The sequence below is a fragment of the Mustela putorius genome, unplaced genomic scaffold (assembly GCF_011764305.1).
Source record: "Mustela putorius furo isolate JIRA1106 unplaced genomic scaffold, ASM1176430v1.1 tig00000095_pilon_pilon_pilon, whole genome shotgun sequence".
NCBI lineage: Eukaryota > Metazoa > Chordata > Mammalia > Carnivora > Mustelidae > Mustela > Mustela putorius.
Window position 1 is genome coordinate 27,864,531 of NW_025421280.1, and position 20,316 is coordinate 27,884,846.

General features: G+C 52.5%; 1 protein-coding gene across 3 annotated transcripts; it reads left to right on the plus strand.

Moving 5' to 3' along the window:
- Nucleotides 1–10: 10 nt before the first annotated feature.
- On the plus strand, nucleotides 11–16,047 carry LOC101672830 (plasmalemma vesicle associated protein). Of its 3 annotated transcripts, none has more exons than XM_045081949.1 (6): nucleotides 11–486; nucleotides 7,205–7,301; nucleotides 7,370–8,106; nucleotides 9,713–9,770; nucleotides 9,921–9,999; nucleotides 15,268–16,047. In XM_045081949.1, exons 1-6 carry the CDS (start codon nucleotides 118–120, stop codon nucleotides 15,272–15,274), a joined length of 1,347 nt encoding a protein of 448 aa, XP_044937884.1. In that variant the 5' UTR covers nucleotides 11–117; the 3' UTR covers nucleotides 15,275–16,047. The 3 variants fall into 3 exon arrangements, with proteins under 3 accessions (XP_044937884.1, XP_004761092.1, XP_004761091.1); XM_004761035.3 differs by having other exon boundaries at nucleotides 12–486; nucleotides 7,421–8,106; XM_004761034.3 differs by having other exon boundaries at nucleotides 14–486; nucleotides 7,394–8,106.
- Nucleotides 16,048–20,316: the final 4,269 nt, after the last annotated feature.

Consider the following 20,316-nt stretch of genomic DNA (forward strand, 5'->3'; position numbering starts at 1 on the left):
ATTAAGAGGAGTAATATAAACACTCCCCCCGCTCCATGGCAGGGTGAGCACAAGGGGCAGCGGCCGCCACCCAACGCAGGCCAACCAGCAGAACAGCACCGCGGGCCCCAGGCAGAGATGGGCTTGGCAATGGAGCACGGAGGACCCTACTCTCGGGCAGGGGGCAGTCCGAGGGACTGCTGGTACTACCTGCGCTACTTCTTCCTCTTTGTTTCACTCATTCAGTTTCTGATCATCCTGGGCCTCGTCCTCTTCATGGTCTATGGCAACGTGCACGTGAGCACGGAATCTAACCTGCAGGCCACCGAGCGCCGGGCCGAGAGCCTATACAACCAGGTCGTGGAGCTCACGGCCTCCCAGGCCAACCTGTCCAAGGATCTCAACCTCACCTCCCGCGCCAAGGAGACCACCTCGCAGATGCTGCTGGGCGCCCGCCGTGACCTGGACAGGATCAACGCCAGCTTCCGCCAGTGTCAGGCTGACCTGGTAAGGCCACGGGCCAGACGCCTTCCCTGGGCGCTCTGGGTAGGTCCCCCTCCCCAATCTGAGCTCCCGTGCCTTTGTCCAGGAGCCAGAGGCAGTCATAGACCCTCTGTGTCATGTGAGGAGCCCATGTGGATAAGCCATGTGTAGTTCGTTAGTACAAGTATGTCCCATACGATATTGGGGATACACTTATCCTAAAAGAATGTAGTTACTGGGGCGCCTGGGTGGCTCAGTGGGTTAAGCCGCTGCCTTCGGCTCAGGTCGTGGTCCCGGGGTCCTGGGATCGAGCCCCGCATCGGGCTCTCTGCTCAGCCGGGAGCCTGCTTCCTCCTCTCTCTCTGCCTGCCTCTCTGCCTGCTTGTGATCTCTCTCTGTCAAATAAATAAATAAAACCTTTAAAAAAAAAAAGAATGTAGTTACTATCTTGTTTTCTTTTAATGATTTTATTTATTTATTTGATATATATAGAAAGAGAGCACAAGCAGTAGGGAGAGAGAGAAGCAGACTTCCCTCTGAACAGGGAGCCAGATGTGGGGCTTGATCTCAGGATCCTGAGATCATGACCTGAGCTGAAGGCAGACGTTTAACCAGCTGAGCCACCCAGGCACCCCTGTATTCACTATCTAGCTGCACTTTTTTAAAAAAAGATTTTATTTATTTATTTGACAGACAGAGATCACAAGTAGGCAGAGAGGCAGGCAGAGAGAGAGGGAGAAGCAGGCTCCCCGCTGAGCAGAGAGCCCAATGCAGGGTCTCAATCCCAGGACCCTGAGTCCATGACCTGAGCTGAAGGCAGAGGAACCCACTGAGCCTCCCAGGCGCCCCTCTATCTGGAACTTAAGTTTCACTGGGCATCCTGGCTGTGGATTGGCAGCAGCCCTGGGCCCATGACCTCCTACACACTTAAAGCATTCAGAATGTGCCCGCACATAGCAGCAAGAGAGAACTAGCTAAACAAAAACCCAGCACTTTCGGTGCTTACTGAGGAAGAAGTATGAACAGTTTCCATTTGCCTTGTGCTGGGGGTCCACTTTAGAAGTATCTCATCATTGAGTCCCTTGAGGTAAGGAGAAGTTCCAAACCCTTTTGAGGAGGGGGAAGTGAAAGCCTGAGTTGGGGAAGGCAGCTTGGGGGCTGGGGGCAGGGCAGAGGCGGGCGGCCCCAGGGAAGGGTCCTGGTGGCACTCCCGAGCATCTAGAGGAGACTGCCACCTTCTTGCTCCCTCAGCTCATGTCCTATGCCCCTGGCAAGACAATCTCCCGCTTTCTCACACATGTGCTTTCTCTGGGAGACCTTGAGGCTGGGGCTGCATTCCTTGGGTCTCAGCAGAATGGGGTGAGCGATGCGAGGGCCAGAGGGGAAGGCTGGATGGAGGCAGCCTCAGTTTCCCCCCACATGCTGGCTGAGGTGGGGGGTAGGGGGAGAATGGAAGGAAGAAAAGGCCTCTGCTGGGGCCTCAGACCACCCAGCCCTCCCTACCGTCCAGGAAAGACGTGCTCGGCCCCCCTCACACCTGCCCTGAGAAGGTCAATGTCTCCCTGTCTCAGATCCCAGAGCAAGGTGGGTCCCCCTCAGGTCCCCAGAATAAGTCAGGTCCCCCCTTGGATCCCAGAACAGGGCTGTGTTTCCCTTTGAACCAGCTTCCAGGCCAGGACGTGCCCCCTCAGACTTCCCAGTTCCCCAGGACTTGGCCCATTTCCATCTTCCAGGAGACACACAGTGGTCTGGTCCAGGGGCTATCAGGAATTCTAAGATCATAAAGTTTTAGATACTCACACACATCCCAGGACCCTAAACTCCTCCCATCGTAGAATTTTAGAAACCCAAGAATCTGCATCTTTACAAATACAGCATTTGAAAATCACAGTTTGTTTGTTTTTTGGTTTTGGGGTTTTTTTTTTCTCCCTCGTGTTGACAAATTTCTCTGGGCTGGAACCTCTTGGGATTTTCTTCAAGGCCACTGGAGGTTCTCTAGTTTCAGGGTGCATGCTCCCCACCCTACCCATGCCACGGCAGCCCCAAGTGTCCAAAGGTAGCCGGTGAATCTTGGTATTCCCTAGTCCTGGCCATGCTAAGAAAAGTGATTTTTCTTTAATTCTCTGCTGGGGCAACTATACTTCTGGCCCCGAGATCCTGGAAGTGAAAAGAGAATTTAACTCAGTGATTTTTTAAAAAAAGATTTTATTTATTTATTTGACAGAGATACAGTGAGAGAGGGAACACAGCAGAGAGAGTGGGAGAGGGAGAAGCAGGCTCCCCGCTGAGCAGGCAGCCCCATGTGGGGCTTGATCCCAGGACCCTAGGATCATGACCCAATTCAAAGGCAGATGCTTAATGATGGAGCCACCCAGGTGACTCTAACTCAGTGCTATTTTTAGGGTCTGCTCCACCCTGCCTGGGTCAAGCTGCTGGGACCCTCACTTGGCACTTGGGGTCCAGAAGGAGCACCCAGAGACCTCCTCTTTTCGCTTCCTCCACCAGGAAGAAAGCCTCTTTCTCATTTCATTTTTGGATCCGGCGCATGTTATCGAAACCTCCAGATCTTCTTCTTCGGTGGCTTTTTTATTTTTTATTTATTTTTTTTAATTTTTTTTAATTTTATTTATTTATTTGACAGAGAGAAATCACAAGTAGATGGAGAGGCAGGCAGAGAGAGAGAGAGAGAGAGGGAAGCAGGCTCCCCGCTGAGCAGAGAGCCCGATGCGGGACTCGATCCCAGGACCCTGAGATCATGACCTGAGCCTAAGGCAGCGGCTTAACCCACTGAGCCACCCAGGCGCCCCCTAGGTGGCTTTTTTAAAGCAAAAGTCACTAGAACGTCCAGAGCAATTCCTGCCTTCCCCCTGAGCCCAGGGCATTAGCACACAACCCGCTTCCAAAGGAATGACAAGGAATGACAGGAAGACAAACCCTCCACATTCTGCACTGCTTTACCTGTTATATTTCTGCAGAAGGTTTCTGCTTTTGTTTTTAAGATATTAATTAATGGGGGCTCCTGGGTGGCTCAGTGGGTTAAAGCCTCTGCCTTTGGCTTAGGTAATGATCCCGGGATCATGGGATCGAGCCCTTCCTTGGCTCTCTGCTCAGCAGGAAGCCTGCTTCCTCCTCTCTCTCTGCCTGCCTCTCTGCCTAGTTGTGATCTCTGTCTGTCAAATAAGGAAAATCTTTTTTAAAAAAGATATTAATTAATGAATTAATTAATTTGACAGAGAGAGAGAGCACAACCAGGGGGAGCGGCAGACAGAGGGAAAAGCAGGCTCCCAGCTGAACAAGAATCCTGATGTGGGACGCGCGCGATCCCAGGACCCTGGGATCATGACCTGAGCCTAAGGCAAACACTTACCTGATTGAGCCACCCAGGTGCCCACTGCAGAGGGTTCTGTTCCAAAGCTTGGAAAGCACACCTTGCAGCATTGTAAGAACTTCCTTTAAAAACAGCTTTATTGGGGCACCTGGGTGGCTCAGTGGGTTAAGCCTCTGCCTTCGGCTCAGGTCATGATCTCAGGGTCCTGGGATCGACCCCCACATCGGGCTCTCTGCTCAGCAGGGAGCCTGCTTCCCCCTCTCTCTCTCTCTCTGCCTCTCTGCCTACTTGTCTCTGTCTGTCAAATGGATAAATAAAATCTTAAAAAAAAAACAACAGCTTTATTGAGGGACACCTGAGTGGCTCAGTCAGTCAAGCCCAGGGAAGACACAAGGGTACCTGGGTGGCTCACCAGGTTAAGCGTCTGCCTTTGGCTCGGCTCATGATCCCAGGATCCTGGGGTCCAGCCCCAAGTCGGGTTCCTGCTCAGTGGAGAGTCTGCGTCTCCCTCTACCTCTGTTCCTCCCCCAACTCATATTCTCTATCTCACTCACTCTCTCTGTCAAATAGATAAATAAAATCTTTAAAGGAAAAACAGCTTTATGGAAATATAATTCATATGCTCTACAGCTCACCTAATTAAAAGTGTATAGTTCAACAATTTTGAGCACCTTCACAGAGTGATTCACAATTGATTTTAGAACATTCCATCACTCTGGAAAAGAAACCCCATCCCCATGAGCAGTCACTCCCCAGCCTCCCCCTCCCCCAGCTCCTGGCAACCACTGCTTTCTGTCTTTATGAATTTGCCTGTTCTGGACGTTTCGTATAAATGGGATCCTACAACAGGAGTCATACTAAATGATGTTTTTTGTTTGGTTTGGTTTGGTTTTTAATTTTTTATTTATCTTAACATATAATGTATTATTAGCCCCAGGGGTACAGGTCTGTGAACTGACAGGCTTACATACTTCACAGCACTCACCATAGCACATACCTTCCCCAATGTCCATCACCCCACCACCCTCTTCCTACGGCCTCCCTCTAGCAACCCTCAGTTTGTTTTGTGAGATTAAGAGTCTCTTACGGTTTGTCCCCCTCCTGATCCCATCTTGTTTCTAAATGACGTTTTGAAGGTTCGCCCACATTGTAGCATGTTTCACGGTTTTGTTCCTTTTTATGGCTGAGTAATATTCCATTCTGTGGATGGACCTCATTTTGTTCATTCACCCATTGATGGACCCTTGGATTGTTCCCATCCCTCAGTGATTGCTATAAACATGTATGTGAAAGTTTGTGTGTTTTTTTAAAGATTTTATTTATTTATTTGTCAGAGAGAGTGAGCACAGGCAGACAGAGTGGCAGGCAGAGGCAGAGGGAGAAGCAGGCTCCCTGCTGAGTGGGACTCGATCCCAGGATGCTGGGATCATGACCTGAGCTGAAGGCAGCCACTTAACCAACTGAGCCACCCAGGCGCCCCAAGTTATCTCTCTATATTGATCCATAAGAATTTACTTTTATATATTCCGGATACTAGTCCTATCATCAAATACATTCTTTGCAAATATTTTCTCCCATCTTTGGGTTGTCTTCTCCCTGTAGAGTTGACACATAATGTTATGTCAGTTTCAGCTATATGATATAGTGATTCCATAGTCTTTTCCCTTGATAGAATCCTTTAAAGCCCAGAAATCTTTAATTTTGATGAAGTCCAATTTATCTGTTTTTCTCCTTGTTTGTGCTTCTGGTGTCACATCTAAGAAACCATTGCCGGGGGAGGGGGGAGCAATTGCTCAGCAGGGAGTCTGCTTCTCCCTCTCCCTCTCCCTCTGCCCCTTCCCACTGCTCTGTGCTCTCTCTCTACCAAATAAATGAATAAAATCTTAAAGAGAGAAAGAAAGGTACCATTGCCAAATCCAAAGTCATGCAGAGTTAACACCTCTGTTTTCTTCTAAAGAGTTCTATAGGGGCGCCTGGGTGGCTCAGTGGGTTAAAGTCTCTGCCTTCAGCTCAGGTCATGATTTCAAGGTCCTGGGATCGAGCCCCACATGATCTCAGGGTCCTGGGATTGAGCCTCTCGTCGGACTCTCTGCTCAGCAAGGAGCCTTCTTCCTCTCTCTCTCTGCCTGCCTCTCTGCCTACTTGTGATCTTTCTCTGTGTGTCAAATAAATAAATAAAATCTTTTTTAAAAAAGAGTTCTACAGTTTTAGTTCTTATATTGGGGTCATTGAGCTACTTTGAGTAAATTTTTTGTATATGGTGTGAGGTAGGGGTTCAAATTCATTCCTTAACATGTGGCGATCTAGCTATGCCAGCACTATTTGTTGAAAAGACTCTTTATTTTCCCCATGGAGTGATTTTGCAGCCTCTGTTAATTTTCTAGGGCTGCCTTACTAACAAAGTACCACAAATTGGGTGGCTTAAACAATGGAAATTTATTTTCGCACATAAACGAGGTCAAGATGTGAATTTCTTTGGAGGGTTAGGAGGGAAGAATTGATTACAGGAGCAGGGCCCACTCCTTGCCTTACAGATGGCCACCTTCTCACTGTGTCTTTATGTCATCTTCCCTCTGTGGATTTCTGGGTGTCCAAATGTCCTCCTATAAGGACACCGGTCATATTGGATAAGGGCCCACCCTAATGACTTTATGTTAACTTAATCACACCGTTAAATATGCTATCTCCAAATACAGTCATATTCTGAGGTACCAGGGGTTAGGACTTCCATTTATGAATGGGGAGATACAATTCAATTCCTAACAGCATCCTTGTCAAAAAGAAGTTGACCAGGGGCACCTGGATAGCTCAGTTGGTTACACATCTGCCTTCAGTTCAGGTCATGATCCCAGGGTCTTGGGATTGACCCCCGCATCTGTTTCCCTGCTCAACAGAGAGCTGCTTCTCCCTCTCCCTCTGTCCTTCCCCCTGCTTGGGCTCTCTCTCTCTGTCAAATAAATAAATAAATAAATAACATCTTTAAAAATTAAAAAAAATAAATAAGAAGTATTATTAGCATATAGTATTAACTGTAACAACTTTTAAAGATCCAACCAGCAGGGTGGGTTAGGCCTCTGTCTTCAGCTCAGGTCATGATCTCAGGGTCCTGGGATCGAGTCCCACATCAGGCTCTCTGCTCGGCAGGAAGCCTGCTTTTTCCTCTCTCTCTCTGCTTGCCTCTCTGCCTACTTGTGATCTCTCTGTGTCAAATAAATAAATAAAATCTTTAAAAGAAAAAAAAAAAGATCCAACCAGCATCCCCTATATAGGAGTCATGCCCTTGTAAACTGGACCAACCCAGGCCAACCGTGTGTGGGATCTGGGGCCCCAGCCCAGAGGGTCTGGGCAAACCAGGAGCAAGGGGGACCCACGGGTGCTGGACGGTGAGCTCTGTCTTATGTCCCCTCCCATTAGATGACCTACGTGAGCAACCAACCATACATGGCGGCCATCATCTTGAGTGAGAAGCAATGCCAAGAGCAACTTAAGGAGACCAACAAGAGCTGCAATGGTGAGTGATCTGGTCTGGGTAGTAGGGAGCCAGTGTGCTAAGTCTCCTGGCAACCCCCACCCTTTCAGAGATGTCTTGTCATGTCTCTATAGCTTTGTTCTTCATGCTGAACCATAAAGCCAAGACGCTGGAGGTAGAGTTGGCCAAGGAGAAGGAAGTATGCACCAAAGACAAGCAGGGTCTGATGATGAGCAAGGGAGTGGTGGAGGAGAAGCTGGCTGAGTGTGGCAAGATCCAGAAGCAGCAGCAGCAGGAGCGACAGCTGGCTGAGGACCGCCTGCAGAAGGTGCAGGCCCTCTGCCTCCCACTGGACAAGGACAAGTTTGAGATGGAGCTGCGTAACCTCTGGAGGGACTCCATTATCCCCCGTACCCTGGACTCGATGGGCTATAACCTGTACCATCCCCTTGGCTCAGAAATAGCCTCCGCCCGGAGAAGCTGCGACCAAATGCCCGCCCTCATGAGCACCAAGGTGGAGGAGCTGGCCCGGAGCCTGCGGGCTGGCATAGAGCGTGTGGCCCGCGAGAACTTGGACATCCAGCGCCAGAAGTTGGAGGTCGAGGAGGCCCTGCGGGCCAGTCAGGAGGCCAAGGAGAAGGTGCAGAAGGAGGCCCAGGCCCGGGAGGCCAAGCTCCAGGCCGAATGTGCCCGGCAGACACAGCTCGCCCTGGAGGAGAAGGTGGCACTACGGAAGGAGCGGGACAACATGGCCAAGTTGCTGGAGGAGAAGAGGCAGGAGGCAGAGCAGCTCAAAATGCAGCTGGCCGTCAGCAGCTCCACCCTGGACACCTGCATCAAGGCCAAGGTGGGCTAGAGGGCACCGGACTCAGGTTGCACTGGGGTCAGGTCTGGGGGTTGTGTTGGTGGTGATGTCTTAGGGCGTTGAGGTGAGCTTTGCAGTCTAGGTCTGGTTACTTACCGCACTTGAGAGTGTCAATGACACAGGATTGGGGTTGAGTTTGGAAGAACATGGAGAAAGGATTAAGGGTTGGGATTGAGTTTAGGGTGCCTGGTGGGCCTCCAGATTGGTTCAGGGTAAGGACGGGGGATTCATGGAGGGTTGGTGTCGGGGTGGGGAAGTGTCTGAGTTGACAGATCAGGAGCCATGAAGTGGGGGTTGGCAGTGAGACTGAAAAGTAAGGCTGGTCTAGAGGAAGGCGTGATGCGAAGCATGGCTTGTGTTTAGGTGAAGGTGAGTTCTTAGTGACCACCGTGTTTAGGGTTGGTTTGAATGAAAGTTAGGGTTTCATTGAAGATCACGTGAGTCTTAGAATTGGGGTTGTGCTGAGTTTGGATTGTGGGGAAAGGTTGAAAGTCAGGCCAGGGGTCACGTGCAGGGCGACCAGTGAGTTTAACATTGGGTGCAGGATCTCAATGGCTTCTGTTCGGTTGAGTGGAGCCCCCAAAGTTGGAGTTGAAGCTCAGCTGAGCAAAGGTGACTGGTGGGGCTAGAGATGATTAGAGGTTTGGGACCAAGGGTGGATTTAGGATTTCGTGGGCATTAGGATTGGGATTGGTGCTGACCATGGGTTAGGAGTTGAAATTGATTGGGGTTTGGGGTTGCTGACTGAGGGTTGAATTGGGCTGGCCTCGGAATATATTTGAAATGAAAGACTGGGTGACCCTGAGTTAGGGTAAGGGGACCTGGGGAGGGGTGAGGGTCAGGGCTGGGTATAGAGTAGAAACTGCACAGGGGCTCATTTTGGAGTGGGGCTGGGTTGAGGTTCCATTTGAGGTAAAGTCTAGGGTCTAAGGTTGAGTTGGAGTGAGTGTGGTATTGGGAAAGTGTTTCTGGGTGGCCGTGGTGGCATCCAGGGCTGGGCTGGGGGAAGGAGGCTCGGAGTGTTTTTTTCATGGCAGCCAGGTCTAAGGAACGGGTTGGGGTCCGAGTTGGATGTCAAGTTATGACCTTTGATCAGGTTTGTCATGGGGATTGGGTTTAGGTCAGGGTTTGAGTCTAAAGAAAGTGCTGTTTTCATGTTGGATTTGGATTTTAGGTGATTGAGTTTAAAGCTGGCTTTGGATTTCAGGTTCAGGGTCATTGGAGAGAAGGCAGCGAGTTTACAGAGTGAGTCAGCTTCAGCCTAGAGTGGGGCTGGGTCCCGTGTTGGGTGGATGCACTCAGTTGGGGTCATGAATTGGGGTCGGGTTGGAACTAAGATTGTAGGGGAGACCGAGGTAAGCTCCAGCAAGCTCTCAGGAAACCCGGCTTCCAGAGTTCCCAGTCCCTTAAGGGCAGGTGGGTGCACGTACACCCGTTAATACGGGTATCTGTCTCCCGGGTCTGTTTCCCCGCCCTGGAAGGAACTCTGACCCAAGCATCCAAGGGCATAAAGGAGCAGGAGGCTCCATGGGATTCTGGTTCAGGGGTCCCGACTTCTGCCAACCTCCCACCATCTTTCTTCCTACAGTCACAGCCGATGCCTATGCCCAGACCTGTGGCCCCTGTCCCCAACCGCCAGCCCATCGGTGAGTGACAGAAAGCAGGGCCAGGAAGGCATTCGGGGATGGTCCTTTCTGCTTCTTCTCCCATCTCAGCCCTGCTATTGGGGCTGCTGCGCCACCCCTCGCCCAGGGTTGGGGCGGTTGGTTGAACCTGACCCCTCCCTCTCACCACAGACCCAGCTGTCCTGGAGGAGTTCAAGAGAAGGATCCTGGAATCCCAGAGGCCTGTAGGCAATGCTGTAGCCCCACCCAGGTAAGGCACTGTGCAGACTGAGATAGTTCAGTCTCAGGGCTTCCGGGGAGGCTGGGAAGAGAACTAGGGGTGGAAGGAGGCTCATCTCGCACTAGGTGCTTCCTTAATTGAGTGCTGGCTGTCTACCAGGCCCTATGCTGGGTCCTGGGAACATAGTCATGACTAAGACCCATGCAGACCCATTCATGGAACTCCCTCATTAAGGGGTGAAAGAAACAGCGAAGGAGCCATGAAAAGAGAGCCCAAGAGCCTACAGTTACGGGCGGCTTACTGTGAGTTCAGCACAGTCGGAAGCACTTCGCCAGCTTAACTCCCTGAACCCTCACAACCCTAATCAGTGGGCAAGCCACTGTCATCACCTCCCACTTTCCAGATGAGGAAAATGAGGCACAGAGAAGGTGTGCGCCGTGGCCCAGGTAACACAGCCGGGGAGTGGCAGAGCTGGGGACTCAAACCCAGGCTCTTGGACTCCAGGCCGGCAAGAGAGGGCTTCGGTGAGGAGGAGGCCTTTGAGCTGGAGGATGGGCCCAAGCTGGTCTGGGAAAGGGCAGAAGATACAGCGCTCTGGATGATGAGAAGAGCCAGGGTAAAGGCTCAGAGGCCAGGCTGGGGGATGGGGGTTGGCTGGAGCTAAGGAAGGGAGGAGGGGGAGCAGCAGCAGTGCAGAGACCCCTCTGAGCCTCTCTTTCTAACCACTACAAAAACAGAGGTCTCTGAAATCAAGGGCATGGAAACTCTTCGCTAACTGTGAAGTGCTGTCCACAGGCATGTAAAGCCAGGGGCTGGGTATTGCAGCAAGGCGCATCGAGGCACATGTGCACAGACTCAGGTCAGGGCTCTGTGTCTGTACCCTGCCCCCCCATGCCCCCTCCCAGAGTACAGCCTGTGCATCACAGGGAAGGTGACTCAGGCCACCGCCTCGAGAACATCCTGTTCTTCCCTCCCAGATGGTGGCTACGGTCCCCGCGCAGTACCATATCGCTGGGCAAGGAGTTTGGGAAGGGCACTGCCATTCACAGTTTAGGACCCTGGGCTCCGGGCGACACCGGGGATTTTAAGTCAAATTCTGCCAACCCCAAGCCTGTGCCTCTCCCATAGCTCTGCCAGCAAGGCTGTGGTCAGCCTGGTCTATCTCAGCCTGGGGACAAATTGACTTCCAGAGGGTTGTCTTCAAATCCCGGGGTGGGGGTAGTCCTCCACATCCAGCTCCATTTCCTCTATGGCTCCTCTTACATACGCCCTCTGACGGGGAGCTCACCTCCTCACAACACTTTCCCTTCCGTTCTGGATGGCTCCGTCTGGGAGAAATCCTTCAGCCTCAGGCAGTCCACGGGGAGGGAAGCAGGAGGATGGAGAGAAGACCCTGCTCCAAGCAAACAGTTTTCCTCTCTCCATCTTGGCCCAAAGCCAACATGGCAAGGAAGGAGGTTCTATTCTTATCCCCACTTTTCAGAGGAGGGAACTGTGGCCCCAGGGAAGTGACCAGCCTGGGGTCATGCGTCAGTGAGTTAGGGCCAGAGCCAGGCTCCCAGCCCAGACCAGTCCCAGGTGGAGAAAGGGGAAGCTCTTGACATTGTTTACCCCCAAAGACATCCCTCCACAGAGAAAACAATAAGTACTTAAAGCAGGGCCCCTCCTGCTTCTCTCTGCCAGGTCTCAGGAAGGGACGTTGGCCCTCTGTGCTCCAGTCTTGATTCACCTTCCCCCTGAGAAAGCGGCCATCGGCTCTGGCTTGGCGTCCCAGTGAGGCCAGCTCCTGGGTGGGCTAGCGTAGGCAAACCACAGGCTGTAGAATCACATCATCAGAATTTTACATGCCTCCAGTCAGGGGCCAGGGCTGAGGTCCAGCACCAATCACTCAGCTCCCCCCACACCCTCTGATCAGGAGAGGGCCTTCCTTTTCCACTCTTACTCCTTCTGACCTTGATGCAGTCAGTCTCTGAGCTGCTAACATGCTCCCACTTACAGCTGTCGCCGCGATCCCAAAGCCAGGGCCAACCCAGGACCCTCCCATCAGCTGGACCAGAACACAAAGTCTTGGTTTTCCCGTGGACCCTTTTAAGTCATTCTTTCTTTCTTTTTTTTTTTTTTTTTTAAGATTTTATTTATTTATTTGACAGACAGAGATCACAAGTAGGCAGAGAGGCAGGCAGAGAGAGAGGAGGAAGCAGGCTCCCTGTTGAGCAGAGAGCCCGATGCGGGACTCAATCCCAGGACCCTGAGATCATGACCTGAGCTGAAGGCAGCAGCTTAACCCACTGAGCCACCCAGGCGCCCCTAAGTCATTCTTTCTTGATGGCAAGTGCACTAGATTTCCTTTTTCCTGACAAGACTGTGTCCTGTGGATATCCATTTATTTAAGTTAAACACACACAAGCAACGTAAAGACAAATAAGTAAATACTGGTTTCGGGGCCCGGGGGCTGGATAAGGCAAGAGTTGTGAGGAGGTTTTAGAATATAGGTGAGGTAGGGGCGCCTGGGTGGCTCAGTGGGTTAAAGCTTCTGCCTCCGGCTCAGGTTGTGATCCCAGGGTCCTGGGATCGAGCCCCGCATCGAGCTCTCTGCTCAGCAGGGAGCCTGCTTCCTCCTCCTCTCTCTCTCTGCCCGCCTCTCTGCCTACTTGTGATCTCTCTCTGTCAAATAAATAAATAAAATCTTAAAAAAAAAAAAAGAATATAGGTGAGGTTCTTCAGTGGGGTGAGGTCCGGAGCCACCAACCAAGAAATAATTCTTTTTTTTTTTTTTAAGATTTATTTATTTGACAGAAGAGATCACAAGTAGGTAGAGAGGCAGGATGAGGGAGAGGGAAAGCAGGCTCCCCACCAGGCAGAGAACCTGATGCAGGGCTCCATCCCAGGACCCTGGGACCATGACCCGAGCCGAAAGGCAGAGGCTTTAACCCACTGATCCATCCAGGTGCCCCAAAGAAAGAATTCTTGAGATGTCTTTGGTGCAAAATGGTGGTTTTATTAAAACAGGGGGACAGGGGCGCCTGGCTCAGTGGGTTAAAGCCTCTGCCTTCAGCCCGGGTCATGATCCCAGCATCCTGGAATTGAGTCCTGCATCGGGCTGTCCCGCATTGGGCTCTCTGCTCAGCAGGGAGCCTGCTTCCCCCCCCCCCCCGCTCTGTCTGCCCCTCTGCCTACTCATAATCTCTGTCTATCAAATAAATTTTATAAATAGAGACATAATTAAAAAAATTTTTTTAATTAAAACAAAACAAAAACCAGGGGGACAGGAGCCCTGAGCAGAAAGAGCCGCTGTACCAGGATGAGGAGGGGTGGCTGGTTATATACTTGGGAGCTGGGTGAGGTCAGGAAAAGGGAGGTTTCAGGAGGATTTTCGTATGCTAGAGAAGACCCTCAGGATCCCGGAGACCTGGCCGTTATCAAGCCAAGGTTGGCTTTCCCTCTGGCAAAGCATTCACATTTAGAGAGCTGGGCAGCTTTCTGGAAGAAGGTCCCACAGGCCCCACCCAGGGGCAGGGGCAGTGGCAGGGTGTCCCACTGGTGCTCTGTCCTCGCCTAGCCTTCTCTCCTTCAACAACTGTACTGTGGAAGTTTGCAGATGGGGAGTCCGGCCCTGACTCTGAGCTGGCCACACAGCGAGTGTCACTCAAGTTCATTGCCACCACAATTGTGATTTGGTTCCTTTATTCAGCCCATTTGTGTCTGGAGCAGCTGCTGGGTGCTGAGGACACCAGGAGGAATAGGCAGGGGTCTAGTGGGGCTCCCGGTCCAGTGGGGCAGACGGAGGGTAGACCAGATGCCTGAGCTCTTGTTGTAGGGCCCCTTGCTGGTGGGTGAGGCAGAATTGGGATGAGGCAGTGTGAGGATAGAATTTTCCACAGTAGGCCAGGCAGGCTTCTCAGTCCTGCATGCGGGTGATGCTGGTCGGTCGGGGCAGAGAACTAGAGGGAGGGGTCGTGGGGGATGGGGTGTCCCTGGAAGGGCATACCAGGTGGAGAGCACAGCCCAAGCCAAGGCCCTGAGACAGGGCTGGGCCTGGTGAGGAGGTGGTGTGGCTTGGGCAGAGCAATCCAGGGGGTGAGTAGGAAGTGGGGGGGGTTGCGGGGGGGGCGGTGTGGGTCACACAGGGCCTGTGGCTGCGGTGACAACTTTGGGAGCTTTGGGACAGCAGTGAGCAGGGAAGGACGTGACTGGACTCAGGGGTCCATAGGCACCCTCTAGTCGCTGTTGGGGGGGGGTGAAGGCCACAGCCAAAGACCAGGCCAAGAGCAACTGTGCTGGTCCAGGCAGATGATGATGGGGCCTTAGGAGCCTGGTCTCTGAGAAATGGCCAGGGACCACTCTCTCCCTCGCCGTCTGGCAGGCAAGAGTGGGTGAAGGATGGATATACGACAGGGCAGGAGCCGGGTGAGTCCTGGTCAGGCTGGAGCCAGCAAGGGGGGACCAGAGCCAGCCAAGGAACGTGAGGCCATTTGGCCCCAGGGAAGAGCCGGGGAAGGAAGGGAGGGGGCCAAAGGAAGCAGCGCTTGGCTGAGGCCCCCTCCTCCCCACCAGGAAACAGCGTCTGAGCCAACCCCTGACCCCTCGCGGGAACCTTTGCGAGGCCAAGGAGGGGGAAGGGCATTCCAGACCGCCTGCTGGCTCCTGCGGGGGGGGGGGGGGGGGGGTGGTGGTGGCAAGCGAGGCCTCCTGAAGTCTTGGAGGACTCTGGCAGGACTTGAGTTTCGGATGAGGAGGACTGGTAGGGACAGAGTGGGCGGAGCCTTGCATGCCCCGTAGAATGGATCTGGCTTGTCTGCAGGGCACTGGGGAGCCAGGGAGACTGTGTGAGGAGAGAGAGGCAGGCTCCTTGGAAAAACCCTCCTGGGAATGAGTAAGGGGCTAGCCCTGGGGGGGTGGGGGGTGGGGAGCTAGTTCTGTGGAGACAAAGGAGAGAAACTGAGGCCCTGTCTGGGGGTGGGGTGGGGGGTATGGACAGGGGCTTTGGGGCAAGCTCCCAGGATCTCTGGGGCTTGGGGAAGCAAAGCTAAAAGTCGGACAGGCTGCAGCCAAGGTCTGGAGCCCAGCAGGTGGCTGCTCTGACCACTGTCGCTTCACCTGTGTACCGAGGAGGCCCACATCTCGGGCCCACCCTCGCAGGGAGGTTTAACAAGGAGGAGTCTGAGGGGAAGGAGGCCCCCAAAAGAGCCAAAGAGTCCTCGGCGGTAACACGGGGCCTGGGGTGGGAGGAAGCAGGCCCGGGCAAGGTTTGTCCTTCTGTCTGTCTCACTGACCTTTACCATCTCCTTCCTGTCCTAGTGGCTGAGGAAGCTCCAGGCCCTGGGCACCGAGGTGTGGCCCCGACCGGCCAGTCTGCGGACACGGCGTGGACGAGACGCCCATGGCGTGGACCAGCAGCCAGGGCCACGGCCACGGCCGGCTGAACTCCCTGCACACTCGCCAAAGTGGGTGCCCTTGGCCTACACCCCACACTCATCCTTCCCCGCACCCCACCACCCCCTCGGATGCTCTCTCACAGGCCCACACCGGCACCACGCAATCCCTCGTCCGCAGACACTGCAGTGGTGTCCCCTGTGGATGCAGTGACGTCACACAGACATAGCCATAATGTCACACACTGATGAGGCGATGGCAGGGAACACGTCGCCCACAGATACAGAGCACTGACATCACGCACACACACGGTCACACCTTCTGCCCAGCCCTCGCCCGATGTCACAGTCCTCCTGCACCCAGGGGCCCAGGCGCTCACAACAGCCCACCCATCCCCCAACCCATGCCCCTGCCACAGCCGCCCTCCAATCTTCTGGTCTTCTGACTCCTCATCTCCATCTGGGGCCTAGGGAAGTGGAAATGGGAAGACATTAGCCTCCATCCCCCATTCCCCCCCTCCCCCGCCCACAAGAGAGTCTCCAGGCTCCCCTGCCAGACCACACCCAAACCCAGGGCAAATGTCACCCACTGACCCCAGCATAGCCGGTGAGGGCGGCAGCCCCGTCCCGCTCCCCGCACTACCCAGCCCTGCCTGTGGCCTGTATTAATGTTAGTGGCACTAAATAAATACTGAATCCTTTCAAAGACTCCGGAGTGGTGATTTCTGCTTTGAAAAGACAGGTCCTAGCAGTGCGGGAGAGAAGACCTTGCAAGCTAAAACTCTACCCCCTGCCCCCAGCATGCCCCCGGGGCCAGAAGAGCCTGCAGCCTGGACAGAGCCCTCAGAGACACCAGCTTCCCTCAAAGCTCTGAAACCACTTTTTATATAACTGCTATTTGGGGCACCTGGATGGCTCCTTCAGTTAAAAGGTTACCTTCGGCCCAGGTAGTGATCCCAGGGTCCTGGGATCGAGTCCTGCATCGGGCTTTTTATTCAATGGGGAGCATGCTTCTCCCTCTGACCCCTCTGTGCTCCCCCTGCTTGTGCTCTCTCTCTCTCAGACAAATAAATAACATCTTAAAAAAAAAAAAAAAAGGCAGTTTCTTAGAAAACAGGTTGTCCATCTGTGGCTTTCATCTTCCTAAGGTTTGCGACGATTTCCCCCAACCGTTGCTGAGGCAAATGAGCCTGTCATGGACTAGAGGAACACCTCCTCTCCAGAACGGCTCCAGGAACAGTGTCACTAAAGGCTCAGGGCATTTGTTTTGTCTTCTTTTGTTTTGTGGTGAGACGAGATGTCAGAAAGGGCACCAGGGTCCAGCTGGGAACTGCTTCAACATACTGATCACTAAATTTGTGGGGGAAAACAGGAAAAAGTGCATTAGAGGAATACAGGAAAATCCCACTGAACCCATTAGACCAGGAAAAAGAAAAAAAATTTAAAAAGCCATAATACCTACTGCTAGTGAAGATGTAGAGAAAGGGCATTTTCCTACAGGACTGGTAGAAACACAAATCTCATCGTAACCCTTCTGGAAATTAGTTTGGTGATATTTCATTAAAGTAAAAGTGCACAAATCCTTCAACTCAGCAACCCCATTTCTGGGATTTTATTCCTGAGAAGTAAGAACTCCAAGAAATAAAGCAAATACCCATCAGTAGAAAAGCGGCCTAAAAATTATTATCTAGAATCTCAGCTTGTCATTTGCTGTCTCCACCCCAACCCCCCCACCTTCCCCACAGCCCCAGCCTTGATTCCCTCCCAGCCCATCCCCCGGGACCCTAGACAGGGAGGGGATGACTCACAAGGAGCCAGGGCTGGCAACGCCACGCTTAAAGCAGCCTAGTCAGGAGGGACAAAGGAGCGATATTTCCTGGATACGGAAACTCGGGTGAGAGACGCCTGCTGCAGGAAACACTCGGCTGGGGCCCCGCCAAGCCAGGGCAAGGGGGTCAGCCAGGCCAGGCCGCCCAGACAGGCCAGTCTGCAGGCCCCAAGGAAGCAAGGACATCCCTGACCCTCAGCCTACTGGCTGGGCAACTGGAGATTTGGAAAGCAGGATGACACCGGCCAGTCCCAGCAACCACAGGATGTCTGAGTTTTGGGTTCAGGAGACAGACCTCTCTGAATCCAAATCTTGACTCAGTTGGTTTCAGTCTCCATTTTCTCATCCGAGAAATAATCATTCTGAACTTTCTGGACTCGTGGGCACAGGTCTGACTTTTGGTTGGTCTCTTCCTTTCAGAGTGTCCTAGGATATCATCCTTCCAGCTAGCTCCCATGACCAACCCTGCTGGTCCAGAGAGACCTTTCCATCATGGGATCTGACCATGTCCCTCTCTGGTTCACATACCCGCTGTGGCTCCCCATTACCCTGGAAACAAAGTCCAGTTCCTCAGCTCTCTTGTGTCCCCCCGCTGCCACCCCCCACCCTGCTGCCCTCACCTCCAGTGCAGCTCTTGTGTCCAGCTGTCTTGGACCTTTAAATCTCCGGCTAAAAACTCTCCTTAATGTGTGCTTTCAGACTAGAATGGCTTTTTCTTTTTCCTCCAAGGCCCGCCCCCAGAGATCCCTCCTCCAGGCAGCCCTCTTGATTGCCCCAGGTACTGTCCTTGCTCCTGCAGGGGGCATCCCCATCTCCATCCCTGACCATGTATCTCTGACTCCCCCAGGTTGGTGGCTCCCCTGGGGACAAGCAGGGATCTGTCAGGGAGCAATTTACAGACCACCTCCCTGACCTTGTGGCCTAGCCACCGGGTGAGGTTCTGGCTCTTTAGGGATTTCCTGTGACCTCTATAAATAATCCCCATGGCTGCTTCCCACAAACCACCTCACCCTTCTTGGAAAAAAGGGAACGTAGCCAAGGACCTCAGTCCAGCTGTGGGCCAGGGCCTGGGGGAGGCGGTTGGGGCCCAGGCATCCTACCCCAAGAGCGTCTCTCTCCCCACCCAGACGCTGCTCACCCCTCCCCAAAGCCCTCTGGATCCTCCTGATGTGGAGAACAACTGGACAGCCAGCCCTACTAAACCTATGGAATTGTGTCTCTCCTCTGGGCCTGTTTGTATTCCTGAAAAATAGATATAATAACAATGTTCATGGGCTCAGCTCACCGAGTGACCCTTTCCCTCCAGGAGCCCTCCGCGCTGCATCAGCCCCAGCTGCTGAACAAGCAAACAGATCGGTAGTGATTTATTGCAATGAGGTCCTTGAAGACGCAGGCTCGAGGGGTGGTATTCTAGATGCCTCCTGAACATTCTCTTCATACCTTTTGTTGGCCCTCGATACCTCCCAGCCTCTGCTCACAGGTGCCCTAAAACCCGAGAGCTTGTATCTTTGATCATTAGAGAGGTAGGACTCTTTTTCTGATTCTGGAAGGGATTCTGACTCTATTTAAGATTGTTTCTGGGGGTGCCTGGGTGGCTCAGTCCGTTAAACATCTGCCTTTGGCTTGGGTCATGATCTTGCCGTCTTGGGATCAAGACCCTCAGAGGCAGGCTCCCTTCTTGGCAGAGGGCCTGCTTCTCTCTCTCTCTACCTCTGTTGCTCCCCCTGCCTGTGCTCTCTCTCTCGGTCAAATAAGTAAAATCTTAAAAAAAAAAAAAAAAAAAAAGACTGTTTTGCCTGTGGCAAGGGACGTTAACCATTCACCAGCTGCCGGGTGGGTGTGGAAGCCTGGATCCCAGGGTCCACAGGGGGCGGAGCTTTGATGGAAGCTGCCGGGACCTTCGTTCGTTAGAGGAGGGCGCCCTCTGCTGGTTGGTCACCAGCATATCAGGCGCCCGTGAGTCAGAATCCAAGGCTTCAACACTAATTCAAAGAGACACATGCACTCCTGCGTTCACAGCAGTATGCTGTACAATAGCCAAATCATGGAAGCAGCCCAAGTGTCCGCCAACAGATGAACGAAGAAGATGTGGCGTATATATACGCAATGGAATATTATTCGACCGTGAAAAAGAATGAAACCTTGCCATTTGCAACGACATGGATGGAGCTAGAGTGTATAAGGCTAAGTGAAATAAGTCAGAGAAAGACCAATACCGCATGATTTCAGTCATATGTGGAATTTAAGAAACAAAACAAATGAGCAAAGGAAAAAAGAAAGAGAGAAATCAAGAAACAGGCTTTTTTTTTTTTTTTTTTTTTTTTTTTTAGATTTTGTCAGAGAGAGAGCGAGCAAGCAAGGGGAGCAGAAGACAGAGAGAGAAGCAGACCCCCTGCTGAGCTAGAAGCCCAATGCAGGATTCGATCCCAGGACCCCGGGATCATGACCTGAGCGGAAGGTAGTTGCTTAACCAACTGAGGCACCCAGGCGTCCCCAAGAAACAGACTTAACTACAGAAAACAAAGGGCTGGTTACTGGAGGGGAGGTGGGTAGGGGGAGGGGTGAAATATGTGATGGGGATTAAAGGGTGCACTTGTCATGATGAGCGCTGAGTAATGTATGGAAATGTTGAAGCACTATATTATACGCCTGAAACTAACATAACATTGTATGTTAACTATACTGGAATTGACATAAAAAAACTGAATAAAAGAAAGCATCCAAAAAAAAAAAAAAAAGAATCAAAGTCCTATTAATCAAGATCTTCCCTCTCTTCCTCCATCCATCTCCCTCTTCTCTTCCCTGCACTCACTGCTTCACCCCTACAGGCCACGGGCCACCTCGATATTCCTTGAATACATCATGATGTTCCCACCTCAGGACCTTTGCACATGCAGTGCCCTCTGCCTGGGATATTTTCACCAACCTCCTCCATTTGGCTTCCTTCTCACCATTCGGCTCTCAGTACCAATGTCACCTCTGCAAGGCACCCTGCCCTCACATCCCTGAGCAGGCAGGTCTCCTCTTCATCATAAGCTCACACAACAGCCATTAGACCTCACCATCAGGAACTAGGTCTCTAACACGGGCAGGGGCAGCACTTGTGACGACTGGTCCCCTCTGAGTCCCCAGCATCCTGCACTCGGC